Genomic DNA, 23,374 nt, shown 5'->3' on the forward strand with positions numbered 1-23,374 from the left:
CTGGGACAGGACAAATCTTCACTGTGGGTCACTGCAGGAAGCGCCAGGCTCTGCTCACCAAGTGCCCTTAAGCCCCGCATCAATATGACAACCAAAAATGCCCCATATATTTCTCCAAACTCCAAGACTGGAGTGGAACGCTCCAAAGTGAGACTGATTGTGAATGGATAGCGAATGGACTGTGTTTGCCGTCTGTGCTCCAGGTGCTAACTTCTGTAGTCTGTGTGTTTCACATCCCTTGGAAAACTTGAATATGGTTCATGTCCTAATGGAAACCTAGGTATCGACTTGGACTCTGCCTTTTGTCTTGCCATCTGCATTTAATCACCAACATGCTGAGTTGCTTCAGTCATGTCGGACTGTTTTTGACCCCATGGACTGTAGCCTGCCAGGCTCCTCTGTCCATAGGATTCTCCTGGCAAGAATACTGGAGTGGGTTGCCATGCCTTCCTCCAAGAGATCTTCCTGACCCAGGGATAGAATTCAAGTCTCTTATATCTCTTGGATTGGTAGGTGGGTTCTTTACCACTAGTGCCACCTGGGAAACCCCATTGAATCACCAAGCCTAGACCTTTTTTTCATTATAAGATTTTTCATGCCCTTGTGTATTTCCCTTCCTAATTTTATGACCCATATCCAGTGTCTATGAATCTCATCTCATCTTATATATAGTCTCTGTGCTTAGACTACTCATGTCAATTCACCGACTTCCTATAGTTATCAAATGTTTCAGTTCAGTTCAGTCGCTCAGTCATGTCCGACTCTTTGCGACCCCATGAATCGCAGCACGCCAGGCCTCCCTGTCCATCACCAACACCCAGAGTTCACTCAGACTCACGTCCATCGAGTCAGTGATGCCATCCAGCCATCTCATCCTCTGTTATCCCCTTCTCCTCCTAACCCCAATCCCTCCCAGCATCAGAGTCTTTTCCAATGAGTCAACTCTTCACATGAGGTGGCCAAAGTACTGGAGTTTCAGCCTTAGCATCATTCCTTCCAAAGAAATCCCAGGGCTGATCTCCTTCAGAATGGACTGGTTGGATCTCCTTGCAGTCCAAGGGACTCTCAAGAGTCTTCTCCAACACCACAGTTCAAATGTTTGGCCCTTGCTTAAAATTTCCAGTGGCTCATCAAGGACAAGGTAGGAATTTAGCATTTCAGATCCTTTATGATTCTGGCTCTAGACTACTTTTTCATCATTTACTACTAGATCAGAAATTCCCCAAACTTTAATATGCATCAGAAATGTTGGAACTTATTTGCATGCTGATTCATGGGTCCCACGCCCAGATATGCTGACTCATTTAGGTCTGGCATGTGACCTGGAAATCTGCGTTTTAAATAAATATTGCAGGTAATCTACAATCACACCTTAAAATACCATCCTAGATAAAGCCTCCAATTCATTTAAATTGGTCTGTAGATTGTCTTCTGGCTGTGCCATGTATTTCTGGCCATTAAATCCTTTCCCAGGTTGTTTTTCTTAAGCAAAACGCAGATCCCAAAGTTCCTGAGGTTCAGGTTATTTTAAACCTCAAGTGAGGTCTGAGAATGTGTGCCTTTAACACCTTCCCAGGTAAGTGGGGGTAAGTTTAGCATTCACTGCATTACTACTTGGAAGAAGAGAAACAATATATCAAGATGCTTATAAACTGCCATTTGCCTCCAGATATAAGAGTATGTAGCTAATTTAACACCTGTTTTTGAGAAACCATTATGTGCTGGCCTTGAACATTCTCACATAATTTCTCTGGCCAGAGCGTCAAAAAGCTGATGACAGATGGAGTACCAACTTCTTTACTCCTAAATGGACAGAGCTTTAGAAAGGTGATCAAAGGAACTATGATTGGTGACAGAAGACTCCTTACCTGAGGCATTCCAATGACCAGTGGGTCCAGGGTTTTTAAGACCTCCAGGCTTATTTCTCGGATAGATGTCTCTCCCTTTTCAGTCTCCTGGGAGTTAGGTTTTATTGGTTTCTCCTTTAAGAAAGATGAAGCAGGTGACTTGTTAATAATCCCTGTTGTTGGTCTCCTCTGACCTTGGGTGTGTTCTTAGTCTCTGGGGTGGAGGATAAAGTCACTCAGCTTAAAGGGCTTGAGGAACCCAGTGACCTTGGACTCCAGTATCTAACCCCTGCTTCTAACTGCTCTTTGGAAGAGGGGGGAGACAAAAATGCCTCTGGCTTTTTTCATAGAAAAACAAACACTGTGAACTTCAGTTACCCCCTTTCTCAGGCCTTTCCCCATTTTTCTCTGGGACAAAAATTTCCACTACTTCCTATGGAGTGGACTGCAATTTCACTTGCAGGTTGTAAGATCACTGAGATCTTAGACATGTGTTTTTCAGGCTCTTCATCCAAAGGAACCAGTGTAACAAGTATGGATGTTTCCTGTTTTCTAGAGACAATTCACTTTCTCTGCCTCTCTCCAAACCAGCCCCCAGCCTTGGAGGCCAAGTTGTCTCCTCTCTAGGGAAAACTGTGAGTTAACCTACCTTGCATTTATGATAAGTTAGAAATGGCACCAGTGGAAGGGAAATGAGAACACTAGATGCTGAAAAATTTATTAATAAAAGTGAAAGCTTAAATATGACTTTAGTTACTAAATTGAACTTCAGGTATTTTTAAAAATCCAGTCGAGTCAACTGCACTTGCTGCAGAGCAGCACTCAAGATGGCACCCTCTTCGTACCAGATTCTTGTTGGACATTGAAAACTGGGTGAAGATGTAGTCAATCAGTGGCCAGCCTTCCCGGGCTTCAATGTAGCATTTTTCACACATGGTTTGGATGAGGAGGAGGGTGGAGTTCCTCACCTAGAGTAGGGAATATACATTAACAATATTTCATTTCTTTGGGCAGAATGGAAATTTAGATACTCCTATTCTGTAACCTTTATGGATTGTTCAGCGGGAATCTTAAAAAAAAAAAAAAACAACCCTATAAATTGAATGATATTGCTGTAATAGATGGGGCTTCCCAGGTGGCTCAATGGTAAAGAATCTGCTTGCCAATGATCAGACCCCAGGTTTTATCCTTGGGTCAGGAAGATCCCCTGGAGAAGGAAATGGCAACCCATTCCAGTATTCTTGCCTGGGAAATCCCATGGATGGAGGAACCTGGTGGGCTACAGTTCCTGGGGTTGCAAAAGAGCTGAACATGACTGACCAACTAAACAACAACAACAATTACACCCTGTAGGAGCAGGAAGTAATCTATAAGGTTATGATTTAAGTGTCACTAGCAAAGCTCTCTTTAAGCAAACTCTTTCTAGTTCCCACGACATATCCTGGCTAAAACTCAGTTCAGTTAAGTTCAGTCAGTCCTGTCTTACTCTTTGCAACTCCATGGACTGCAGCACGCCAGGCTTCCCTGTCTATCACCAACTCCCAGAGCTTACTCAAACTCATGTCCATTGAGTCGGGGATGTCATCCAACAATCTCATTCTCTGACATCCCCTTCTCCTCCTGCCTTCAATCTTTCCCAGCATCAGGGTCTTTTCCAAGGAGTCAGTTCTTCACATCAAGTGGCCAAAGTATTGGAGTTTCAGCTTCAGCATCAGTTTTTCCAATGAATATTCAGGACTGATTTCCTCTAGGATTGATGGGTTTGATCTTGCAGTCCAAGGCACTCTCAAGAGTCTTCTCCAACATCACAGTTGAAAAGCATCAGTTCTTTGATGCTCAGACTTCTTTATAGTCCAACTCTCACATCCATACATGGCTGCTGGAAAAACCATAGTTTTGACTAGTTGGACCTTTGTCGGCAAAGTAATGTCTCTTCTTTTTAATATGCTGTCTAGGTTGGTCATAGCTTTTCTTCCAAGGAACTAGCATCTTTTAATTTCATGGCTGCAATCACCATCTGCAGTGATTTTGGAGCGACCCCCCCACCCCAAAATAAAGCTTTTCCTTTTCTGTTTTAGCCTATGAAAAGGCTAAAACACTGCCTCACTTAAAAAATCCTCGGTGAAAGATGGCACATTGAAATAAAGTTCCACAATTTCTTATCCACAAACTCAAACTCTAAATGACACTGAAAACTGGGATTTTGTTTCTTAAATTTGGTTCCTACTTGGTGGAGAAACTCAAACTGAACTGTTTTAAAGCAATTTGTTGGTATTCAGTTGCTCAGTCATGTCCGACTCTTTGCGAGCCTATGGACTCTAGCATGCCAGGCTTCCCTGTCCTTCACCACCTCCTGGAACTTGCTCAAACTCATGTCCATTGAGCCAGTGATGTCATCCAACATCTCTACCCTTTCTATGTAGTGTGAATATGCATACATTTTCTTGAAGAAATCTTAATAGGTTTGATTGTGGGCTACTATCACAGTAACACTTTTTTCAAATCTGAAAAATTGTAAATTATGAAATATGTCTTGCTCTATGGATTTGAATAAATGGTTATGAACCTGTGTCACAAGTTTTTTAATAATTTGGCTTCAATTCGTCTATTGGATTGTTTTCCTGGAGGATAGAAACCTCAGATCTAATTCCTTAGTGAATGGGTCTTTTAATGGAGAGTAGGAAGAAAATAATTTTTCACAGGGAAGCAGGGTCCCAAGGTTGCACACACGGACTCTGTAATCTCCTTAACTGAGGAGAAAGAGGTAAACCTTCTCTGTATATTTGCCCAAGGAGTGAGCGCTTTCCTGGAAATTTCTGTCCTCTTTTATTCTACCCTAAATCCTAGCAATGCTTCAACTGGCTTGCTCAATTACTGGGTCAGGTTTATATATATAATCAGTTCAGTTCAGTTCAGTTCAGTCGTTCAGTCGTGTCCAACTCTTTGTGACCCCATGAATTGCAGCACGCCAGGCCTCCCTGTCCATCACCAACTCCCGGAGTTCATTCAGACTCATGTCCATCGAGTTGGTGATGCCATCCAGCCATCTCATCCTCTGTTGTCCCCTTCTCCTCCTGCCCCCAATCCCTCCCAGCATGAGAGTCTTTTCCAATGAGTCAACTCTTCACCAAAGGTGGCCAAAGTACTGGAGTTTCAGCTTTAGCATCATTCCTTCCAAAGAAATCCCAGGGCTGATCTCCTTCAGAATGGACTGGTTGGATCTCCTTGCAGTCCAAGGGACTCTCAAGAGTCTTCTCCAACACCACAGTTCAAAAGCATCAATTCTTCGGTGCTCAGCCTTCTTCACAGTCCAACTCTCACATCCATACATGACCACAGGAAAAACCATAGCCTTGGCTAGACGGATCTTTGTTGGCAAAGTAATGTCTCTGCTTTTCAATATGCTATCTAGGTTGGACATAATATAATCACTCCATTATTATTTATTGCATAGCTTTGATTATTTTAACCATAGTTATTGGTGACCAAAGCCTCCTGGGGGAATTTTCTTCTCTTCATTGGCTTCTGCATAGGGCTTTGATTCAAATAAAATACAATTTTCATACAAAATAATACTATAATTGCTAATTTTAAAAATTTCTCACATAAAAGTTCTATGTCTTTTTCAACATGGAATACTTTAATCAGATAATCAGGAGATATTGAGAAATCTGTTGGGCATGTAAGACTTTCTATAGATGCTCCCTGACTGGAAAATAGGATATCTCTGCTCAAAATAGGGTTCAGGGGTTATTATTTTTGGAGGAAGAAGTATCATCTTTATAATTAACAATTAATTTTAAAACTATTTAACTAGCATAGCAGAATCATGCTCTAGACCAAAATCTTTTTTTTTTTTTTTCCTACTGAGAAGCCCTTGAGAATGTGCTTCAGAACTTTACTTTGATAGAGTTTATCTTATTAGGGAAAGATGGAGTTCTCTTAAAAGTAGAATTGGTCACTGAGCTCTTTATAAATCAGTCTCATAAGCACATCCTTAAAGAGTCAAAACTATTTCATTTACTCCTAAAGCTATCATTATCCAAATAAAAGTCCCCATTAATTCTCTTACTTTAATACTGAGGTCACCCATGACGACTTTGACTGCTTTTTCAATTGAAGTGATATGATCCCTCAGCTTGGGCTCTGAAAGACAGAAAGAGAAATTGAGAAGCCTGCTTCAGTAGGAGTACAGTACATTCTGGAATTGTTGAAAACCGATTAGAGTTATGGCACATAATTTCAAAGTCTCTTGTCCTTAACATTTTATATTGTTCACTTCCTTCCTACCTTCTCCTTTTTCAACTCTTTATAGATGTTGACTGCTTTTTTGGTTCTCTGTTACACTTTGTTTAACCTTGTTTAAATTGTTAGATTCTTAAGTGCAGTCAATACATCACACCTAATGGATTAGCCTTAAATTTTGGAGACCACCTCAGGTTTCTTTTGCCAATTTTTCAGTAAATCACAGGGCAAACTGAATTTTTTTAAAAAAACTATTATTTTGTTGTACAAAAATGAAAGATCATATTCTATTGAATCTAAGGTATCAATTTTATGAGGCATCATTAGTTTATATTGCACCGAGTGAAAACCTATAGTGGCTAATGATAATTAAAGACGCTATCAATTATAAGATGCATTCTGAAATTGCAAAAATTAACAGTTTTTAGAATGAAAAATGAAAATTCATTAAATTCTCTTTTCTAAAAGTACAAATTTTTAGAACATTGTGCATTCTTACACCCACCCTCAGTTTATTGGGCCACTTAACCAATACCTCCTTTCAATTCCAGATTCAATTCTCAAATATTCTATTCCTTTACTGATTGCATCCATAAATATCATGAAAGAACAGAGGTAACTGGAAATGCCTATTTAAAAGTAGTAGATTGATTATAGACAACTAAGAAAACCTAGCTTTACTTGAATATGATGTTCTGTAAACTTCCCAAAGACACAGGATCAAATTAGAGACAGTGCACAGATTTCAGTCTGCTTCTTAATGCAAAAGAAACAACTCTGGTGTCATCCCTATTCTTACCTTCAGCATTGATAGCTGATCTTAACAAAGTCAAGATTCCCATTCGAATGGCTTCATGATTATTTCTCATTTGTTCATCAAAAAAATCCATCAGGTCTGCAGGGTTTGAATGGGCTGTGGGTTTAAGAAATACTGGAGTCAAAAGAACTCGTTTTCACCTTAGGTAAAATTCTTGTGAATGGGAAGACGATCATTCTATGAGAATTGTCAAAGTCACCCTTTGGTTGGTAATCAGATTTTATTAGGCCCATACTTCTTTAGTATACAGAATTTAACAGTTTGGTCCCTAAGAGAGCTAGGCCCACTTCTGTTCATACCTGTGAATGTAACCTTATTTGGAAATTAGGTTCTTTGTAGAGAAAACAAGTTAAGATGAAGTTGTATTAATTCAATATAGCTGGTGTCTTTATAAGAGATGGATAGAAGACACAGACAGAGACACAGAAGGATGCCTTGTGAACATGGAGGCAAAGTGATGCTTCACCATCTGTGCAGCTGGTGGGGGTAGGGAGGAAGCAGGTAAAACTGAAGAAAGGTCTGGATAGAGTGGACGGGTTTGGGCTGGAAATGATAAAGCGAAGTAGTTAATTAGGCTGGCACATAGAGAAATGGAAAGTACAAAAACAGAGGGGCTGATTAGGAGAGAACTAGGCCAGGCTAGAAAGGTATGCAGTGAGGTAGTGGAGATGACACATTTTGGAGAGGGTGCAGGTGTGGGAGGTATAGGGTGTTCTTGTCCCTTGCCCTGAGAAACTATTAGAACATGGTTTTGTATCCTGACCCCAGGACCTTGGTGTTTCCTCTGCAACTTGTGTCAGGTTGTAGATTCTAACATAGTGATGGGCAGGATTGTGATGTGAAAGAAAAAAGAGTGAAGGCTGGAGAAAATGATAAGGGATAAATACCAAGAGTTGACAGGGAAGAAAAAAAGGGTAACATTAGTTTGATAGAGTGTCTAATAATCACAAATACCAAGAAAAAATGTATTTCCTAGCCTTAGGGTTACCAACTCACACTGGTTTGCTTGGAAATAAACCCAAGCATATATGGTCAATTAATTTTCAACAAAAGACCCGGGAATATATACAATGCAGAAAGATTAGTCTCTTCAGTGAATGGTGCTGGGAAAAGAAAGAAATCTGATTGTTACCTCAAAAAATACAAATGCACACAAATTAAATCAAAATAAATTTAAAACTTGAACATAAGACCTGAAACTCTAAAACTTCTAGAAGAAAATATAGAGACTAAGCTTCTTGACACTGGTCTCGGCAATGATTTTTTGCATTTGACTCTAAAAGCAGAGGTAACATAAGCAAAAATAAACAAGTGGGATTCCATCAAACCAAAAAGCTTCTGCTCAGAAAAGGAAACCATCAACAAAATGGAAAGGCAACCTATGAAATGGGAAAAGTAATTGCCAACCACATATCCAGTAAAAAGTTTATATCCAAAATATGTCTGGGACTTTTCTGGTTTTAAAACTGAAAGTTCTAATTTCCCGGAAATCCTTCAGTCCTGGGCAGATCGGGATAATTGGTCACCCCACCTACAGCACTCCTCAGAACAGGTAGGGTATGAAAAAACAGAATAGCGTGAGTCAAAGGAACGTTTTGTGTGTATGTGTGAAAGTGACTAATGTGGCAGTTTGCTCACACTTCATCCTTGTCATCACCCCTCTGAGACATTTTAATTAAAAGCCCACTGGATGCTGAGTCCTACCTAGAATGAGGAAACAGTTTGAAGCTTCGGTTTCGTTTTCTTTTTCTGGAGGCTCTGGAACTCTGCACACCTGAATGAGAAGAAAAAACATTAAGGGGCTAGACGTGAAACAGAAAACTGGTGACAACAAAACAGACTTGACAGCATGGTCTTCTTACCTGGCGGAGTAAATTGATGAAGATGGCCTTCCTCAAGGCCTTCGGAAGGCTGACATCGTAAAGGACTGCTGCGGTCAGTATCTGTCTTAGACTCTGGAATAAAAGCTCTCCAAGGTTAGCTGGAGCCTGCCTGCGGAGCGACAGCCCAGAATGTGGAAGGCAAATGATCATGGTTGTGAGGAGAACATACCCCTATCCTTCCAGTGGTTACCGTTTTCTTTAGTGATTCTGGCTGCCTTACCTTGTTCAGTGCTCCTGCAGCTTGAACAGGAATTCCTTTCTGGAGTGTCTGCCACCTTAGAGGCCTACTGCTTCTCTACCTCGTATTTCCTGGGAGGTATGTAAATTCAACTGCCCCAAAACATGTCTGAGTTCCTTAACCCCTCCTGAGAATGAACATCCTTCAGGATGATCTTTGGACAACCGTGGGAATCAGTTTCTCTGATGTGGCTCTCACCTGAGTGACGTGAAAGTCAATCTCTTTGTCTTTGTACTGGTTAAGGAGCCATGGGACCTGGCCCAGGGCATATTCACAGAGGTCTTCCCGATGGAGCAGCAAGCTTACTGTGGGGCCGTGAGCCTTAATGATGGCCAAAATCTGCAGAGGCAGCAAACAGATACTTAGAAAAAGTATAATACTTAATTATACTTTACATAAGTATAATATACTTATGTATATTATATTTATGTATATTATGTATATTATACATATTAAGCATAAGTATAGTAAATTTATGTAAAGTATAATACACAATTATATATTAATAATATAAGATATATAATAACTACTCATTGGAAAAGACTCTGATGCTGCGAGGGATTGGGGGCCGGAGGAGAAGGGGATGACAGAGGATGAGATGTCTGGATGGCATCACCGACTCGATGGACGTGAGTTTGAGTGAACTCCGGGAGTTGGTGATGGACAGGGAGGCCTGGCGTGCTGTGATTCATGGGGTTGCAAGGAGCTGGACACGACTGAGCGACTGAACTGAACTGAACTGAACTGATACTTTACATAAGTACATAATAAAATATTTCACTATGTTTTTGTACATTTCTCAGTATACCAGGAAGAGTTTTAGATACCTCCAAAAACCTTTCCTCACTGCTTTCAACCAAACAAGGTTTTTTCAAAAAATATTGAAGCTAAGATCACTGTATTCATTGTATGAAGAGTTATATTTATATTTGTATCTACATCCATATCCATATCTATGCTCATTTCAATGTTTGCCCCTCTCTTCTATTTCTTTAATCTCATTCTAATTGTCAGTTTATTTTACTATATTAACAGATTTATTAAAAACTTTTTCTCTTTCTTTATTTTTTAAATCATGAAAGTATGATAATAGCACAGTTGCAGGAGACTTGGAAAATACAGAACAATGTTACATGTAGTTCCACTATATATTACAATTATTTTTTTAAGTAAGTAAATTAAGATTTTTAATTGGAGTTTCAATATTAAACTCTCAAAAACTAATAGAATATACAGAAAAGTAGAAGGATATAGTAGATTGGAAAAGCACCATGAGCCAATCAACATAATTAAGGTTTAAATAATTTTCACACAATAGTAGGATACAAATTTTATTCAAGTTCCCACAGACTAAATTTTTTTTAATTAAAAATTTTTTCATTAAATGTTTAATTTTCTTCAGTATTCCTCTGAATATTATTATTATTCTGAATAATATTATTAAACATCATGGTGCTTAAAATGTCAATAATCTAGAAAATTTACTTATAAGTTTATTTTGCAAACAACGTGGATTTTTTTCTTTTTAAATGAACTTTCATTGGGGCATAGTTGCTCTACAATATTGTGTTAGTTTCTGCTGTACAGCAAGATGGATCAACCATATGTATATCTCCTTTCTTTTGGACTTCCTTCCCATTCAAGTCACCACAGTGAATTAAGTAGAGCTCCCTGTGCTATACAACTAATGAGAATATACTAACAAATTAAAAATCTCCCTGACATGAAATATTCTTTGATTCCATATCACTTCAACCCCACTGTTACCCTCACCCAATTCTCTTTCTCTTTTCTTGCTTGCATATCAAAGTTTATTGAAGGACTGGTCTGCGTTTGCTATCTCCACTCCCTGCTGCTGCTGCTGCTGCTAAGTCGCTTCAGTCGTGTCCGACTCTGTGCGACCCCATAGACGGCAGCCCACCAGGTTCCCCCGTCCCTGGGATTCTCCAGGCAAGAACACTGGAGTGGGTTGCCATTTCCTTCTCCAATATCCTTCCATTTATTTCTCAGTCCACAATACTCTGGCTTCCACATGACATGAAAAGCGAACCCGCACAAAATATAAATGTAATGTATATTGATGATAACAATTTAGAAATCACAAAAATTAGGATGAAGCAGAAAACATAGTGCCCAGAGTACTCATGGATAGGCACTATTTGGTATGTTTTTAATATGTTTTTTCTTTACTTGACCTTTTCTTTTCTCTCTTTTTCTCTATGTATTTTAATTTCTTAGAAACTGACATCATTCTTTAATCTATAGTTCTATATTCTGCTTTCTCTACCTAATATTATATAATTTTTATCTATTAGCTAATTTTTCCTATAGAGCAAACCATCTCAAAAGTTAGTGGCAGTCACAGAAAGGAATAAAATTGTGTCATTTTTAGTGATGTGGATGAACCTAGAGTCTGTCATGCAGAGTGAAGTAAGTCAGAAAGAGCAAAACTCTTTGCATATTGTATATTGTAATATACAATGCAATAATATTGTATATTAACACATATACTTGGAATCTAGAAAAATGGTGCCAATGGACCTATTTGCAGGACAGGAATTGAGATGCAGATGTAGAGAACAGACTTGTGGGCACAATGGGGGAAGGACAGAATTGGATGGATTGAGAGACGAGCATAGACATATAGACACAACCTTGCATAAAACAGATAGCTTTTGAGAAACTGCTGTATAGCACAGGGAGCTCAGCTCAGGGCTCTAGGATGACCTACAGGGGTGGGATGGGCTGGCAGAGAGGTTCAAGAGGGAGGGGATATATACATACACATATCTGATTCATGTTATTATACAGCAGAAGCTAACACAACATTGTAAAGCAATTATACGCCAATTAAAAAATTAATAAATTTTAAAAAGCTTAGTGGCTAATAACAATAACCATTGATTTCACTTAAGACTGTATGTCAGCTGAGAGGTGGTTCTACCACATTTCCATGCAGTGGACATGTTTTAAGATTTTCCTTATTTGAGCACCATAACAATGGCCTCTGTAGATCTGCCTTTGCTTTTTGAAAATCACTCCTTAGTTTCTAAGATCTCATTCTTCTTAAGTCCTTCCAAGTTTTCTTAATTCTTAAAATACATCCTGTGTAGAATTCAAGGCTCTTTATTCTGTTGGCCAAGATCACCATTTGGGTTTCTTTTGTTTCTGCCTGTTTATATTCACTTTCCTCACCCTACTTCCCCTCCTCCCACTTAACTCACTCAAGTGCCACGTTATCCCATCTCCAACCTATGCTTCAGTGAGTTTTCCCCTCTTTAGTGACTGCATCTCCCCAGCAGTAAATGACTTCATAGGCTGCAAGCTCAGTTCTAGTGTCACGGCCTTTCTAGTACTCATCGGGTGTTAAGTGTTTCTCTCCCTGTGCTCTCTTATTACTTTGTGCACCTTCTTATTACTTGCCTAACTCTTGTAGTGAGCAAATTTGAATTGCATTTTGCTTTTCAAGTGGCTTTCATAAAAGACCTCTACAGAGTATTTAAAAAATTTCATGTTCGCTGATGATTTCACCATCCCAGCATGTTAAAAAAAATAATAGCTCAAAATATAAAAAAGAAACTAGAGAAGGTAGCTAAATGTTAAATCTTTTATAATATAGCAATAAAGAAATAAAATATAAGTTAGCTTACTTAAAAAATTATAGCAATTAAGCAAGATTAGGATGGGATGCAGTCCATGGGGTCACTAGGAGTCGGACACATCTGAGCGACTTCACTTTCATTTTTCGCTTTCATGCATTGGAGAAGGAAATGGCAACCCACTCCAGTGTTCTTGCCTGGAGAATCCCAGGGACGGGGAAGCCTGGTGGGTAGCCGTCTATGGGGTCGCACAGAGTTGGACACGACTGAAGCGACTTAGCAGCAGCAGCAGCAGCAGCATGGGATTATATATATGAATGAACTTAGTAATCTATTCTTTATAAGGCATTACACTATTATGAAATGATCAGTCTCATTCTTTAGATGTCATTTTAATTCATTGTGATAGTCATAGACACAGCAAATTTCTGTGGACTGGTGTTTTTCCTAATCAGTGATTCAGTCCAAATATGGGTTATGATATAGCTAACATTCCGTATATTTTGCTCATTTTAGATGTTTATTGTTCTCTCCACACATAGGTATGTCAGTTCCATGACAGTGGAGATTTGGGTCTGTTTAATCTCTGCTGTATCTCCAGTATGTGGAATGATATGACATGTCATGGGAACTCAACAAATATTAGTTGAAATAAACAAGTAAATAGTGATTTGAAACAGGAAAAACAAAAGACTTAATAAACCAGATAAAATACAACCCATCACTTTCCAAAAGAACTAAGATGAATTATCATGTTAAAAAGAGAAGAGGAAGTTCAATCGGGATGTGAGGAGAGCTAGCTGGAGTCATACTGAGCCCCACTCACTTGCGTGGGCGAGGTCGTGGAGGCCCACTTGTCCATGATATACCGGAACAGCATGAAGATCTTGTCAGAGAGGCGGTTGGCATCCAATCTGGGATAGGGGAAATCTCTCCAGTGGTTGACATACTTGTAAATGGCTCTGCTGAACTTCTCTAGGGCTGCATTTAAAAACAACCACAGACTGAGAAAAGTATCAAGAGGGGATGGGCCATAATATAATCTGAGAAGAGCGTACTGATGATTAACAAATGTGTATTAATTTCTATAAAATCTATGACAGTACCAAATGAATTTATAAAAAAGTGCTCCAGCCACTTCAGTGAAATGTAAATTAAAACCATAATGAGATACTGCAGCATACCATCGGGAATTGCTATCATTTCAGACAGTCATTGTCAAGTATTGACAAGACTAAAGTACAGCTGGTATTTTGACATTTTGCTAGTGAGAGTATGAACTGCTGCAAACACTTTAGAGAAAGGTTTGACGTTATCAACCAAACTTGAACATGCTTTATCTTGGACTCAGAAATTCTGCTCTGAGGTATACAGCCCTTAGATATGCATACATATAGGCACTACAAACTTGTACAAGAATGTTTCTATTCACTTTTTGGTAACAACTTCATACAAAAAACAATCCAAATTATTTGTCAACAGGCAGGATGGAAAAACTATCATATAGACGTGTAACTGTAAACAGAGGTGAAAATGGACTCCATGGACCCAAAACAACCTGCATGAATCTCACAAACAGGCAAAGTTAACCTGTGGTGTTAGAATCCACAACTGTGGTTACTCTTGGAGAGGATGGAGAGGGTGATGATTGGGAAAAAAGATGAAGGGGGCCTCTAAGGAGCTAGTAATGTCCAAAGGTTTAACCTGAGTGGAGGTCAAATGGATGGCTGACTTTGTGACAACTCAGCTCTTTGTATACTTACGGTAATTATGTTTTTCTCCATGTACATTTTACTTTAATAAAACTTAAAAATTTTGAGCCTGCAATATATCGTATATATTTGCATCAAGTCATTACATAATTGTTTTTTCCTTCAGCTCCTCATACTATTCCTTGTGTTAGATAGTAAAAAATTATAGTTTACTCTCTCAAGGATATGTCACACAATACTATGGAAAAGACGCCGAGTACCTTAACTTTAGAACTGGTCATTTATTGGTTTATTCCTCCCCCTCCAGACTCTCTCATGTAATCTCATGTTGCTGCTGCTGCTGCTGCTAAGTCACTTCAGTTGTGTCCAACTCTGTGCGACCCCATAGACGGCAGCCCATCAGGCTCCCCCGTCCCTGGGATTCTCCAGGCAAGAACACTGGAGTGGGTTGCCATTTCCTTCTCCAATGCATGAAAGTGAAAAGTGATGTTACGTTTTCTCAAATCTGTTTTGTCCGTGTGGTATACATACCTTATTTGTTTATATTCTGAAACAACAAACACAACATCTGTTTCTTTGCTGATTGATTGCACAGCTAGATGGATGGCTATTAAATTGTATATATTTTCTTTATAGTATAGACATTTAACCTTAACTGGCAGTCAGACAAAGGTTGTTTTAGGACCAAAGAGCACTTAGATACTTTATAATACACAGATAAGAATTCCCTTATTCATTGCATTGTGATTTCTGATTTTATTTTCTTTTACCTTCTTGGTTATTAATACTGGAGGTAGAAATGCACTTACAGGCACAAATGTTGTTTTGCTGGAACACAATATTAACTGTGACGATAAGTAGGGAAAATAAAAAAATACTGAAAACTGCTAATCTAGTATCGTAGTTTGAGTCCTTGACTTAGACTGTCATACTTCACATCTTGTCTCTGTCATGTATTGGCTATGTGATTGCAGGCAAGCTGTTTAACCTTTCTAAGCCTCAATTTCTCATCTGTAAAATGAACTGAAATTGTTATCTGCTCAATGTAGTAACTGTGAGGGCTAAATGAAAGAATAATCTAAAAATACCCACGGCAGTACCCAGGTAGATAGTAAATTCTCAATATTTATCAGGTACAAATCTTACCTTCACTGAGGACAGACAAGAAGAAACAGGCAAAATAGAACAGAGAAGACTTGGATGATAAGTAAAGAAGGCATTCCTGACAGCATGGGCCTTAAAATACTATAAAATAATAGTCACAGAGATGTCAGTGGTGGAAGGAATCTCAGCAGTCACTTCATTTATTGTTTTAAGAGGTGAAATTGAGGTTGAGAGAAGGACAGAATCACCTGATGCCTCAGTGACTCATCAGAGGAGAGAGTTCAGGTCTTCAGACTCATCCAAGAAGCCTCTTATTGTTCAAAGAATGCTTTTTCCAGGAACTGAAGGGCATGCCATTCTCTGCAGACTATTGATTACTATAGATGTCTTTCAGTTTTGGGGTAGAAGGGACTTGTGATCATAGTTTGTATACCCATTTTCCTTGATTTTATGATTGCTTGTGCTTTTATTAGACTATTTACTTATCATTTTCACAGTATTTCATTACAAAGAGATACCAAAATTTAGCCCATCTTTTTGGGCTGCAAAATCACTGAAGATGGTGACTGAAGCCATGAAATTAAAAGACGCTTACTCCTTGCAAGAAAAGTTATGACCAACCTAGATAGCATATTGAAAAGCAGAGACATTACTTTGCCAACAAAGGTCCGTTTAGTTGAGGCTATGGTTTTTCCATAGCCTTGGTCATGTATGGATGGTCATGTATGGATGTGAGAATCGGACTGTGAAGAAAGCTGAGCGCTGAAGAATTGGTGCTTTTGAATTGTGATGTTGGAGAAGACTCTTGAGAGCCCTTGGACTGCAAGGAGATCCAACCAGTCCATTCTGAAGGAGATCAGCCCTGGGATTTCTTTGGAAGGAATGATGCTAAAGCTGAAACTCCAGTACTTTGGCCACCTCATGTGAAGAGTTGACTCATTGGAAAAGACTCTGATGCTGGGAGGAATTGGGGGCAGAAGGAAAAGGGGACGACAGAGGATGAGATGGCTGGATGGCATCACCGACTCAATGAATGTGAGTTTGAGTGAACTCTGGGAATTGGTGATGGACAGGGAGGCCTGGCGTGCTGTGCTTCATGGGGTTGCAAAGAGTCGGACACGACTGAGCAACTGAACTGAACTGAAGAGCTAGTAAGATCTCATAATCACTACAGAAAGTGTGGTCCAGTTGAAAAAGGAAACTAGTAGAAACTGATTACGTAGGACAGTGGAAAGAATATGGGCTGGGTGGCCATATAGATCTGAATGCCACCTCTCCATCACATTGACTGTCATGACTTTGAGAGAAAATCACTTAACTCCCTTGACCCTCAGTTTCTCATCTGTAAAATGGGCTAATAGTACTTTGTAGAATTGCAGTGAGGATTGATAGGGGTAACTCCTGGCAGAAGGCCTTCCATGTGGAAGGCCCTCAGTAAATGGTAGATACTACTACTAGAAAGGACATGAGTAAAAGGAAAAATAAGACATTTGCTCCACTTATAGTCTGATCTTAACAAAGGGGAAACCGCAGGGATACCCACCAACGCAGAAAGCACCTTTCATCCTCTCCTCCTCGGTCAGCCTGAGCATGGTTTGCATGGTGAGCAGGGTCATCATCATGAAGGGAATACTCTGGGACACTGCAGGAAGGGCACAAGAGGAATTTCTGTCACAGCTCCCCAAACCATCATCAGTTAACAAGAATTTCAAAGCAGATGAGGTGTGGTGGGAAGCCATTCTGTCCCATGCCCACCCCCCAATGCCAGCCTGTACAGTAAGTCTTCTTCATATGAATCTTCAAGTTGCAAACTTTCAAAGATGAGAATGTGCAATTGCCTGTCCAGTCTCATACGTTAGTTCACGTGTCTGGTATACAATGTCATGTGCAAGTAGACATGTTCTTTACCGTCCAGTACTGTAGACAATACAGAAGTATATAATTTTTATTCCAAGCCCATCATGTCTGGAAGCAAGCACAAAAGCTGTGGTGATGTAGCTTGGGATTACTGTACTTTTCAAGGTACTGTACAGTAGGATTAAAATATTTTCTCCATATTTTGTGTTCATTTTTAATGTATTATTTGTGTGAAAATTATTATAAACCTATTACAGTACAGTACTATACAGCTGACCATGCTAGGCTAACTTTGTTGGACTGAACGAACAAACTGGACTTACAAACATGCTCTTGGAATGGAACTCAGTCACATCTGGCAGACTTACTGTAGTTAGAGCACCTTAAAATAAGGTGCTTTCTGTTAGTTGTCTGTACCTGTTGCTTCTTAGCAATTACTTTGGATAATTATTTTGTTAATGTTCATCCCTCCCACCAGAACTTGCCTGTATCCCCAGGGCCTAGCACAGGCGATATGCTAAATAAATAAATAAATATGTTAAATAAAGAAGAAAGCATCCTAGGAAACCCTTACTTCATGTAAGAGTTGAGTGGTTTGCAGAATATGCCTTGTGGAAAATGTGCTTCTGCAAACACAAGGCCAGATGAAAGGAGAGGTGAAGGTGGGAGAAAGAGTCCAGCCAAATTCAGAGCAGCGTGGACCCATGGCTGGAGGACAGGCCCATCCAAGCTCACAAACAGCAGCCCAGACGGGTCAGTATTTCTTTAGTACCGAAGGAAGTAGGAGAGACACTCCCCCTCTGCTGTTTGCTCCCATTTGGGTTTAGACAATTAAAATGATGGTTTCCCAGGGAAAATGTGGAGGCTATTCCCTCCGTACCGTAGCTGGTTGCCAGTTCAGCCAGGGCAAGCACAACGAACTCGTTTGGTAGCTCCAGAATCCTGAAGTTACTTTGTACTTCATACATTACAGAGTTGAAGTCATGTGCAGCAAGAGACACCAATACCTCCCCAGCTAGCATTCTGATTTCTCTGAGGATCTGAAGAAGAAAAGGAAGATAACAATAACAGCCAGCATGAATCAGCAGAGGGGAAATAGTTGACATAATATTTATAAGTTCTCTACCTTTTCAATCGAGGGAGAACAGGCTGTTACAAACCCTGTGTGGAAGACTCTAGGGTAGATGTCAGCAGCTGGGAAGCGGATGTGATTCAAAAGCTTCTCAAAGCCAGGTTTTCATAGAGTTCTTGTAAACTCGAGGCAATGCATATTTTCTAGCTAATTAATCAGGTACCGTGAACTTAAGATTTACGTTTAAGTGATATGAATTACTGAAGGGAATGGAGAAAGAAAAATGGGCTGGGAGTCCAGAGCTTTGAGTTTTAGTATTGTCCTGATCTAATTATCCTTAATGTTGGAGATATTTGGAGGGGCCTTTGCTTTTGGTAATGGGGAATGAAGTCAATTTGATCCACTTTCCTGCTGAGGAAAAGAAAAAGTGCTGGGCAAGATATTAAAAAATATACTCGTAGAAACATCAAAGACAATCACAATATAAGGTGGAATGAATTACTGAATTGAAATCTGGACAAGACTGGAAATCCAGAGATGTGAATTTTGCCTTTGGGACTGCTTTGCAGCTTTTCTGGACAATAGTCAGAATTCAGGGCCAACCAATAGTGAGACCCTGGTCATCCTATGTTTTAAGAGCTGCGTTCATATGGGAGGTTAAATTGGCTCTCCGTGGACTAGAGTCCAACCTTGAGTCACGGAAGTTGCCCAGAAAAATCCCAAGCCTTGAAATTAGATTGCTTGTACCTCGGCAGGTGAACAAGTGAAAATCCTTTCTGGAAGGAAATAATGTAAGACTCAAACTACTTCTACAAATAATTTTTCAGACACAATGCCTAGTATACATGGACAATTAGGCATATGAAGAGATAGGAATTCACATGGGAACAAAGAAATTTGGGTTCTAGTTTATTCATTCTGTTGATAGATAGCTGTGTTACTTTGCAAACAATCTCTCTAAGCACCAATTTCCTCACCTAAAAGTGAATGGGATATTACTTCTAAAACTTTTCGAAGCTCTACCTTGGTTTCCTCATCTGTGATGGGGTAAATAATATCCAGGTTACCATGAAAAACAAATAGAAGTGATCTACGGTCCTTGTAGTGATGTAAAAAATGTTTATGGATGTCTACATGGGTGCAGTTGCGTCACATAAAGACCTGTTACTGGCCCTGACACTGATGCATCATTAAGGATAAAACTTACATTGTCATCTCTCATGTCCTTAGAAGCATAATAAATCAACCTTTGGACAATTGCATCATCCAAGATGTCGGTATTCTGAATAGTGGAAGCGAGATGACCATAAATGTCTTCCTGTGAACATACAAAGTTATACACAGAAATTTGAGTTGCAAAACTAAAAGAGTCAGAATATATCCAGATGAATAATACCGTTAAACTAAGCAAAGTATCTACCAGATTTTATATATCCTAATTGAGGCTTCCTTAACATAATATAGGCTTCCCAGATGGCACAGTGGTAAAGAATCTGCCTGCCAATGCGGGAGACCCAAGACACGTGGGTTCGGTCCCTGGGTCCAGAAAATTCCCCGGAGTAGGAAATGGCAACCCATTCCAGTATACTTGCTTGGAAAATTCCAAGGTCAGAGGAGCCTGGCAGGCTACAGTCCATGGTGTAGCAAAGAAGTGAACATGACTGAGCACACATGCACTTAACATAATATGCATCTTTAGGAATCAAAGGCTTATAGGTAAAGCGAAGTTCATTCTAAAACCTGTTTTAATATGACCATATTTCTAAGGCAGTATCTAACTGAAGGCAGGAATGGGTCACTTGACATACTAAAGTCTCTCGAAATCCTCTGTTGTAAGGCCCTCAGGGCAATGGAAATGCCCATCACCCTAATTGTTGCTTTTACTACCAAAGAGCACCTATAGCATTAAGGAATATGATGTCATTCCCAAAGAGGCTGAAAGTTATGCAACTTGTTCCTAAAGGGGATTTGTAAGCCCTTATTTCATCTATGCCTTTGTGGAGGAGAAGTTGTGAACTCCTTTCCACAGAGCTGCAGCCTCTGGGAACTACATGGCTTGAGCAGATGTTGTGTGTGAGGGCTCTTCTCAATCTCTTAGATGGCCACAAGGCCTTTGGAAGATGAGAGACTGGTCTTCTGAAATCTCCAAGAGCCTCAGGCATGTTACCTTGAGGTACTATGCCTGTGTTTAAGGTGTGAGATAACTCACTTTGCGTACAGGATTCTAATATGGAGTCAGGGTTGAGAACCACTGGATTAAGAGATAAAGGTGTAGGCACCGCCCTTCACAGGGAGGTTACACTGAATAATGATTAGGAGCATTATTTTGGAATCAGATGGGCTTGTCTACTATTCTCAAGCATGTTACTTCTCTGGGCCTCACTTTTCTTAGCTGTCAAATGGAAATAACAACACCTATATCACAAAGTTGTGAGGAGTGAGCATAATACAATGCATTATTGTTTGGAAAGAATCAAGTGCCCTAGATAAGTGTTCTATGAAAGATAGCATTGTTATTTTACGAAAGGTTATTGAAGCCAGAAAAACCTTCAAATCTCAGAGAAATTCATCTCTATTTGTGGAATAGCATACAGATGGGTCGTTGCTGTTGTTCGCTGTTCTGTCGCTAAGCGCTGTCCTTCTCTCTGCAACCCCATGGACTGCAGCACACCTGTCCTTCAGTGTCTCCCGGAGTTTGCTCAAACTCATGTCCATTGAGTCCATGATGGACACACCGGTCATCCTTTGTCGCCCCCTTCTCCTGCCTTCAATCTTTCCCAACATCAGGATTTTTTCCAGTGAGTCGGTTCTTCCCAGGAGGTGGCCAAAGTGCTGGCGCCTCAGGTTCAGCCTCAGCCTCATTCCTTCCAGTGAATACTCAGGGTTGATTTCCTTTAGGACTGACTGGTTTGATGTTTGGGAATTTTCTCATAGGAGCCCTCAAATTCCTTGCAGGTCATTTGGTCCTGTCCAAAACATTCATAAAACATTTGGTCCGCACCAAAAAATGTCTGCTAACCCTCAGAGTACACAGGAGTAGGCTCTAACCCACGTGGTTGTGACTCTGGCATCCCCCTCTTTCCACATCTATCTGCATAAGGTTATGGAAGGGGACATTCTTTTGCTAGCTTCTACAACCGGATACTCTGAATCCTCAAATGCCAAGTGTCATGGTGGAAACATTAAAATGACTTCCATGAAAGTGCATTTTCTGAAAAACTGAATACCACTTAAGAAGCCAGAAAGAAAAGAAGAAGTTGAAGCAAAGAAGGATGCAGATGAAATGTTGCAATAACTGGACTAGAAAAAGTGAATGGGGAAGAGATTTTTCTCTCTTTTCCTTACCTTGCTAATATTATCTTCCTTGTTCAGCATGCCAAGAGTGAGGTTAATATCTCCCAAAATCTCTAAAAATGGATGGGAAAAGAATTAAATATGGCAAAAACCAATACAACATTGTAAACATTAAAAAAAAAAAAAAAAACACATGCTGAAATGCCCTCCTGTTAATTACTTTGCAGTGTTCACTTCTCTCTCCTTCTCTTTCTCTTCTCTGTCTCTCTCCTCTCTCTTCTTCTTTCCTTCTCTCTCCCTTTGTTTTCTCTCTCCCTCTCTCCCTTCCTCCTACTTTTCTCCTCTTCCCTCTTGACTGCCAGCTCTTTGATGGCAGGAACAGTGTCATGTATATTTCATATACTTGACAATAGAAGATGCTTTGTATTTTTTCTTCAAAACCTAAATTAAACACGTAGGGGAAGACAGAAGATGCTATGTCCCAATTAATTCCTCCAGTCATGTAGGTATCACTCTATATCCTCTTCAGCAAGGCTCCCCTCTCAGATTCCATGAACTGAGCCCCTTATGCCTGACTTGAGTAGGGGAAGGTAGGAGTGTGATAGAGCTGGTTATTTTCTACCTCCGTCCTCCATGCTCCCCTCCATCCTATTTATTCACATCCTCTTTTTCTCTGACTTCCCTTCTGGGCCTGCCAGCTCTTCTGGTATCATGTTCATGCAACCTTGTTCTTTTCTAAAAATGATCCAAATATTTTTGACTTGCACATTCCAGGCATTATTTGAATAAAGCACGTTGGAAAACTGAAAAGACATATTTGAGTCAAGGGAACTGAGAAATTTCACACCACACGGCAAGTTGGTAGGAGGGATCCTTTTGGATGTAATGATTTTCCATAAGCCTCCAAATCAAACAACATCACCCTTTCATACAGTCGTTTTTGGCAAAGCAGAATATTTCCAAAGGACTCTGCCAGCACTGAAGATTAAACAAGAAATTGCCTTTGTGTTGTAGGCACTTTCTCTTCAAATAGACTATACGTTTTTAAAGAGGTAAAACACAATCATCTCTCAGGCTCCCAGTCCTTCACTGGTCCTTTATAATTATAATTTATAATCTGGTGATTTTTATTATTTTGGAATGAAAGGAGAGTGGAGAGAAACAATCTTACTTTAATATAATTTTTCATAAAACCTTTCAGGTGTACAGATCTCCCTAAATCATGCTCACTATTCCCCACCATATGTACATGGTCACACAGACACAAAATATCTAACTCCTCAGGGTCCAGTGACGCTTACCTGCAGATTCCTCCATGTCCTCAGCCATGTCTTGGCTGTTTCAGGCTCTCTAAGAGACAGCACCTAAGTATCAGAAACAGTAAGGCTAACAAGTCCAAGAAACAGGTTTGCAATTTTCTCACATAAGGGTCTCTAAATGAAAGTCCGTCCACCACTCGATTGGCACAATGCTCTGGAAACTTCCAGTGAGGGGCTGCTGCTGAGGAAGATGATGCTGTATTCTACCACTGGGACATTTTCTTGCTTCTGAGCTCCTGCTGACCAACAAAATGGCTTCATCTCACCAAATAGTGTCCTTTTGGTGGAGACCAGAGTATCTGAGAAGGAAGAAATTAGAGACTGAAACTCAAACCATTTTGGTAGACCAAAGGAGTTCTTCTTAAACGTGGGTCCATTGATTACAAA

At 39.9% G+C, this 23,374-nt stretch overlaps 1 protein-coding gene across 1 annotated transcript in view; it reads right to left on the minus strand.

Moving 5' to 3' along the window:
• MROH2B (maestro heat like repeat family member 2B) overlaps positions 1 to 22,303 on the minus strand; it is a 72,639-nt gene extending 50,336 nt beyond the window's left edge. Inside the window, exons 1-13 of the mRNA XM_086362317.1 lie at positions 22,291 to 22,303; positions 21,720 to 21,781; positions 19,582 to 19,692; positions 18,183 to 18,342; positions 16,989 to 17,087; positions 13,456 to 13,610; positions 9,229 to 9,369; positions 8,772 to 8,864; positions 8,614 to 8,683; positions 6,892 to 7,005; positions 5,920 to 5,993; positions 2,693 to 2,815; positions 1,869 to 1,982 (exon numbers count right to left, since the gene is read on the minus strand). Coding sequence (XP_086218443.1) covers positions 1,869 to 1,982; positions 2,693 to 2,815; positions 5,920 to 5,993; positions 6,892 to 7,005; positions 8,614 to 8,683; positions 8,772 to 8,864; positions 9,229 to 9,369; positions 13,456 to 13,610; positions 16,989 to 17,087; positions 18,183 to 18,342; positions 19,582 to 19,692; positions 21,720 to 21,781; positions 22,291 to 22,303 — 1,329 coding nt within the window. The remainder of the gene's footprint in view (positions 1 to 1,868; positions 1,983 to 2,692; positions 2,816 to 5,919; positions 5,994 to 6,891; positions 7,006 to 8,613; positions 8,684 to 8,771; positions 8,865 to 9,228; positions 9,370 to 13,455; positions 13,611 to 16,988; positions 17,088 to 18,182; positions 18,343 to 19,581; positions 19,693 to 21,719; positions 21,782 to 22,290) is intronic.
• Positions 22,304 to 23,374: the final 1,071 nt, after the last annotated feature.

Source organism: Bos grunniens, chromosome 20 (assembly GCF_055505025.1).
Source record: "Bos grunniens cultivar Pamir isolate PY7600 chromosome 20, Bosgru_T2T1.0, whole genome shotgun sequence".
Classification (NCBI taxonomy): domain Eukaryota; kingdom Metazoa; phylum Chordata; class Mammalia; order Artiodactyla; family Bovidae; genus Bos; species Bos grunniens.